The sequence below is a fragment of the Pantherophis guttatus genome, chromosome 4 (assembly GCF_059756535.1).
Source record: "Pantherophis guttatus breed Tessera chromosome 4, ASM5975653v1, whole genome shotgun sequence".
Classification (NCBI taxonomy): Eukaryota; Metazoa; Chordata; class Lepidosauria; order Squamata; family Colubridae; genus Pantherophis; species Pantherophis guttatus.
In genome coordinates this window covers 7096418-7103223 of record NC_142066.1, presented here as the reverse complement: position 1 = coordinate 7103223, position 6806 = coordinate 7096418, and the positions used below count along the sequence as shown (strand labels likewise).

General features: G+C 36.5%; 1 protein-coding gene across 1 annotated transcript; it reads left to right on the top strand.

Moving 5' to 3' along the window:
- Positions 1–355: 355 nt before the first annotated feature.
- Positions 356–6143, top strand: LOC132709879 (vomeronasal type-2 receptor 26-like). Its single transcript, XM_087893219.1, has 3 exons — positions 356–433; positions 2673–2799; positions 5245–6143. The coding sequence occupies exons 1-3, from the start codon at positions 356–358 to the stop codon at positions 6141–6143; spliced, it is 1104 nt and encodes a 367-aa protein (XP_087749345.1).
- The last annotated feature ends 663 nt before the right edge of the window (positions 6144–6806 follow it).

The following is a 6806-nucleotide window of genomic DNA, read 5'->3' as shown; positions in this document are numbered from 1 at the left end:
GACTGGCTTTAAATTGCTGGATTAGATTTTAAAGAGCTGTTTGGGAAAAGATTATTTCGTTTGGTGATTTATAAGGAAATTGCTGAAAGTTGCTCAAGAGGATGGCTGTGACTTTATGACTTTATGGTTGTGGAAAGAAAGAAAATCTTTTTAAAATAAAATGGCTTCCAAGAAAGGAGATTTTGAAAGTGCTGGAAGCTATTTGAAGGTGTCAGAAATGATACAGTTGTCTGATTTACAGAACTACAAGGATCCTAATGCATAATTTACAGAATTTATAAAAGAAGCCATGAATAATCATACTGCAGCTATAAATAATCAAATAGCAATTCTCAAAGGGATAACAACAGAAATGATGGGGGAGACAAAAGCAAGTACGGAGCATGATGACAATCCAGGGGACATTTTGATTGAAGCAGAGAAGGTGGAACTGGTTGGTTGTCAAGAATTTTCTCAAGAATTTTCAAGCTTATTCTCTGTTCTTTTTGAAAAAATTGACAGAATCTTTCAAAATTACGACTTGGTTTGGAAGAAAGTAGTAAATGATCAGACTTCCGAAGTTTTAGAAGATGAAGGAGATTTGCCAGTGGTATTTATACATTTAATAGAAAAGAAACAGCTGAACTTTTTTTCACAAACTCTTGACAATCTTTGGTTTTACAGACGAAGGAATGAACTGATCTATATAAGCAAGAAGAGGCGATATGGGGGCTCTAAATCAGAGGAAATTTTCTCAAAAAGGGGACAATCTTTGCAGTTACATCAACCTCAAATTAAAATTAAAAACCTCCTCAAAATAGAAGAAGGAGGGATGCAGAAAGATTGGAAAAAATATAAAAAGAAAGCAAGAATGGAAGATCTTTCTTTTTGGTTTTGCAGTTGTTCTATTAATGGTTAAAAATGATTATGCTTTAGGTGTTACAACTACTGAGGGGGAAAATGTATAAATTTAAATATTGATTTTTAAATATGATGCATTAATGGTTAATTAAAATGATTATGTTTTTTTAAAAAAATTTAGAAACTTAAATAATGATAATGGCTAAAAATGATTATGTTTTAGGAGTTAAAAGTTGGAGGGAGGAAAAAAGACTGAGGGGGTAAACGTACAGATTATGATTAATTAAGGTTTATTTTTTGTTTTAAGGTTTTTAAAATATTTGAGAGTAAGAATGTAAGATTCATCTTTTTTTGGCTTTCTACCTTATGTAATAATGGTTAATTAAAACACTGATGTTTATGTTTTAAAATTTTAAAAGTTGGAGGGAGGAAAAATGTAGAAATTTAACTATTGAATATTTAAGGTTTACTTTTTGTTATAAGATTTCAAAATATCTGAATTTTGAGAAAAGTAAGAGGGGGAAAATGTTTATGTAAATGAATTGAATACCTTATTGATATATTAAGAGACTTTTTAAGGTTTGAATGCTTAATATTTGTTAATGGTTTTAAAACTCTTAGAATTATTGGATTATATGCTACTTTGAGTCTATAAAAAGGGAGGTTGATGAAATTATAAAAGGGGAGTTAAGGGGTCTTGGGAGCTATTAAATCTTGCAGTTAGCTAGTTTATTTTAGTGAATGTTTGGTGAAATCTATGCCCTGTTTTTGTTCTGGGAAGTCGGGGGTGGGGGGTGGTGAGAAGGGGTTGAAGATTGAGTTTAGAGATGGATTATGGATTAATTTTTTTCTTGATGATAGTTCGAATGATACTGTATACTTGTTTGATCATAAAATAAAAACTTTTTTTAAAAAAAAAAGATTCATGAGTGGAATATTGGTATTTAGGGAAACGTGTGAATATATTTATATATATGGAAAATTGGGTTTATATACTTAAGTAAATTGTAGCATTGTATTATTTGGTTAATCTGATAAAAAGAAATAGAGAAGAGGGAAGGAAATGGGCTATATGTGTATAACTGTATGAATATTAAATATTGATAATTGGAATAATGGAATTTAGGAAAAATATTTGAAATTATATTATGGTTAAGTTGGAAAAAAAGAAATGGAAAAGGGGGAAATAAATGAGTTATATATTTAAGTGTATGAAAATTAAGATTTGTAATTGGAATAAAAGAATCCAGAGAAAACATGTGGAAACTGATAAAAAAGAAATGGAAAAGAGGGATAATTGTAAAACTGCTGAATATTAAATATCTATGATTGGAATGATGGAATATAGGGAAAATATTTGAAATTTTATTGTGAAAAGGGAGTAATGGGATTAAGTAATTAAATAATTAATTAATTAAGACAATTTAATTAATTAATTAAATAAGACAATTTAAAGTTAGGTTTAGATTTTAGAAAAATGACTGATTTCAATTTAAAGGGTTTCAATTTGAAAAAAGTAGAGAGGAGTGGAAAAAATGATTAGGATTAGAGATTAAGGCAATAATTGGTAATATTGTTTATATATTAGAAGAAATAGAAGGAAAATAAAATAAAATAGAAGGAAAATTAGAGAGAAAGAATTTTATAGCGAAAAGTGAAATATATAAAATGGTGTTTGAGAAACTAAAAGCGGTACAAATTGTGACTCGGCAGAAAAAAATGCATTGTTTGTTTGTTTCTATGTGTGTTTGAAAAAAATAAAAAACTTTCATTAAAAAAAAGAAACTCTTTTAAAAATCTCCCTTTGAAAAGGCTTTCTTATTTATGACCAGGTACTTCCAATTTCTCTATGTAATGACCATTGCTCCCCCGGATACTGGAAGAAAGGAATGGAAGGAAAACAATTCTGTTGCTACGACTGTGTTCCATGTCCAGAAGGGAAGATTTCAAATCAAAAGGGTAAGTTAGACATTCCATCAAGTTTCATTAGATAGATTTAAGCAAATTGTAATGCACTACATTGTGATGCATATAATTAAAAGTTTTCACAAATTCTTTAGGCTGAATATATATTTCTGCACTGTGGATTACAGTCCGTTGTTCAGGAGTCAAAGTTTGCCTATAAGATTCTAAGAGGTAGTCTTTCCAAATGGAGGCCCAAAATAGTGTATATATCCATTCAGCCATAGATCGTCTATCATCACGTGATCTCTTATCTATTTATTTACTTTTCACATTTTCAATCTCATTTGCTGTTCTTTTCCCTAAGATTGTTAGCAAATTGATAGGAAAGACTGGGCTGTGATGGTGCAGTGGTTAGAATTTAGCATTGCAGGCTAATTCTGCCGAACCTGCCACAGTTACGCGGAACTAGGGATTCGAACCATTGAACTGCTGACCTTTCTGATTGACAAGCTCAGCGTCTTAGCCACTGAGCCACCGCGTCCCCTAAAAGTATGATTGAAGGACCACTAATGTCCACTCTTCAAAGACTCTACTTCAAATTGAAATAAACAATGACAGATGTGTTTTTTTTGTTTTTTGTTTACAAATGATAGTATAAAATTGCAACCAAACCCTTTGATACGCTGAGGTCCATTTTAACCATGAGAGAACTAAGACATTTTCCTTCTTGATCTGCCATTTTCTAGATCTTATCTTCCACTAAAACCTGAAAGCAAGAGAAAGGAGCTTCAGGAAACAAATGAAGATTTGCGAATGGATTAGATATTCCAACCACAGGGGGATATAGAGTGGGTGTTTTTAGAACCAATTAATACTTTCTATATAGAACACAGAAGCACACAAAACGACGGGCTGGAGTTCAGGCTATTATCTTGTTTTGATGGTAAATGTAGGTGATTTATTTTGTTCGTTTGACCCAACCTTTTATTCTGAAATAAAAAGACTAATGTTTCTTTAGCTTGCTCATCTTTTAGAGTTTAAAATTTAGAAGAGGTGAAACAGATTATATTGATTGAATTTCAGAGTTAAGGACGTGGTGGCTTAGTGGCTAAGATGCTTAGGTTGTCAATCGAAAGGCCAGCAGTTCAGTGATTCGAATCCCTAGTGTCGTGTAACCGGGTGAGCTCCCGTTACTTGTCCCAGCTTCTGCCAACCTAGCAGTTGGAAAGAATGTAAAAAATGCAAGTAGAAAAATAGGGACCACCTTTGGCGGGAAGGTGACAGCATTCCATGTGCCTTTGGTGTTTAGTCATGCCAGCCACATGACACATTTCAAGGTGTTGGTCATTACCTTTAAAGCCCTACATGGCTTAGGGCCAGGCTATCTTCGAGACCGCCTTCTACTGCATAGCTCCCAGTGACCGGTAAGATCCCACAGAGTTAGTCTCCTCCGGGTCCTGTCAGCTAAACAATGCTGGCTGGCAGGCTCGCAGGAGAGGGCCTTCTCTGTGGCTGCCCTGGCTCTCTGGAACCAGTTACCTCCTGAGGTCCGAACTACCCCCACCCTATTGGCCTTCCAGAAAGCGGTGAAAGACCTGGCTTTTCCGCCAGGCCTGGGGCTGTTGATCTCGCTGTTCAATCTTGCGAGATCTGGCAATGGATGGTTTGCATGTGTTTTTAGTGTTTAAAAATGCTTTTATAATGTTTTTTTAAAAAAATTATGTCACTGTTTGTATTATTTCTGTTGTAAGCCACCCAGAGTCCCTTGGGAGTTGGGTGGCATAGAAATATGATTAATTAAATTAAAATTAAATTAAATGACCACGGAGATGTTTTCGGACAGTTCTGCCTCTTCGGCTTTGAAACGGAGATGAGCACCACCCCCTAGAGTTGGTAACAACTAGCACATACAGTATGTGTGAGGGGAACCTTTACCTTTACCTTTTTACTTCAGAGTTAGTAGCTCTGCTTCTCTTACCATCATAAGAGCCGAGGTGGTGCAGTGGTTAGGGTGCAGTACTGCAGCTACTTCAGCTGACTGCTAGTTCAGCAGATCAGCGGATCAAATCTCACCGGCTGAAGGTTGACTCAGCCTTCCATCCTTCCAAGGTGGGTAAAATGAGGACCCAGATTGTTGGGGCAATATGCTATTTAGTATACTGTATTTGGTGTAAGCCGCCCAGAGTCCTCAGAGAGTGGGCGGCATAGAAATATGACTAATAAAACAAATAAATAAATAAATAAATCACAGTTTTCTTCTCTATGCTTTGGAAAAAATAATAAAGCAATAATGGTCCTTAATGATTTCAATGGATAATTGCCTTTCCCACTTTACTTGTGAATTCTAAAGCATACAGCAGAGGAAGAACTGCATTTTCATTGACAAATGATCCCACTGGTGCGTAATGGAAACAAGTCAAGATGAATCACAATGGTTATCCACTATGATTTTCAAAAGCATGGATGGCATAGATGACAAATTCTTCACTTTTCTTCTAGATATGGATGACTGTTTTGAATGTCCAGAAGATCATTATCCAAATAAAGAAAAGAATGGATGCATCCTGAAACTGCTGGTCTTTCTAACTTTTAAAGAAACCTTAGGAATTGGTTTGGCCTCAACTGCTCTTTGTTTCTTCTTCTTGACAGCTTGGGTACTTGGAACATTTATTAAGCACAGGGAGACTCCCATTGTCAAAGCCAACAATCGGTCCCTCACCTACACCCTCCTTGTCTCTCTTCTGCTCTGTTTTCTCTCCTCTTTGTTGTTCCTCAGCCAGCCTGGCAAGGTGACCTGCCTTCTCCAACAACCAACTTTTGGCATCACCTTCTCAGTGGCCATTTCTAGCGTCCTGGCCAAAACCATCACTGTCGTTGTAGCTTTCATGGCCACTAAACCGGGATCTCAGATGAGGAAATGGGTGGGGAAAAGATTGTCCTTTTCTATTGTCCTTTCATGCTCTCTATTAGAAGTATGTATTTGTATTCTTTGGTTGTCAACATCTCCCCCATTCCCTGAGTTGGACATGCACTCAGAAATCCAAGAAATGATTTTACAATGCAATGAGGGATCAGCTTTCTTCTTCTACTGTGTCTTGGGCTACATGGGTATCTTGGCCAGCGCCAGCTTTATTGTAGCTTTTCTTGCCCGTAAATTACCTGACAGCTTTAATGAAGCCAAGTTCATCACCTTCAGCATGTTGGCCTTTTGCAGTGTTTGGATCTCCTTCTTTCCAGCCTATCTGAGCACAAAAGGCAAAGCCATGGTAGCTGTGGAGGTCTTCTCCATCTTGGCCTCCAGCGCTGCATTACTAGGATGCATATTCCTGCCAAAGTGCTACATCATTGTTTTGCGGCCTAAACTCAACCACAGGGAGCAACTCTTGAAGAGAAAATAATACCCAATGTTTTCTTTTTTCCTAGTAAAAAATGCTGACAACAAAAAATAAAAGGACTATTTGCTATTTACAGAAACCATGTAGTTTTGATTTTGGCCTAAGAAGATATATGGAGGTTTATTTTTATTATGGTTCATCATGCAAATTAGGTGTTCAGAGTGGATTTGGCAGGTTTTTTTCACACATGAAATCCTTTCCAAGGACCTGGGATTGGCAGTTGTGGATTTATTTATTTTTTGTAGGTTGTAAACTGCTCTAAATAAAGCATTTTGTGCAATCAACTGGTGTTGAATTTGTCAATACTGATGTTGTTTAAGTGAATCTCCAGATGTTTTGGGATAACACCCAAAGTGCCTATTACTATTGGTACTATCCAGGGGTGAAATGCTCCCAGTTCGGACCGGCTCGGGCAAGAAGGTAGCGATGGTGGTGGGCAGTTCGGAGAACCGGTACGAAAATCCCTGCCCCCGCCCCCTATGCACAGCTGAGCCTGATCATCAGAGCCTTTTTTTCTTTTAAATGCCTCTGACGGGCCAAGCTCTAACGAGCCAAGCTCTGACGATCCCAGCTGAGTTGCCTGCCGATCAGGCAAAAAAAAACTTTTTTTCTTTTAAATGGCTCTGACGATCCAAGCTCTGACGATCCCAACTGAGTTACCTGCCT

Bases quoted from the DNA above. Each gene is read 5' to 3' on its own strand.
- LOC132709879 (XM_087893219.1), top strand. From the start codon at position 356: ATGGGGGAGACAAAAGCAAGTACGGAGCATGATGACAATCCAGGGGAC. The intron at 434-2,672 runs GTTGGTTGTCAA...ATTTATGACCAG, and splicing joins AAGCAGAGAAGGTGGAACTG to GTACTTCCAATTTCTCTATG. The intron at 2,800-5,244 runs GTAAGTTAGACA...CTTTTCTTCTAG, and splicing joins GAAGATTTCAAATCAAAAGG to ATATGGATGACTGTTTTGAA.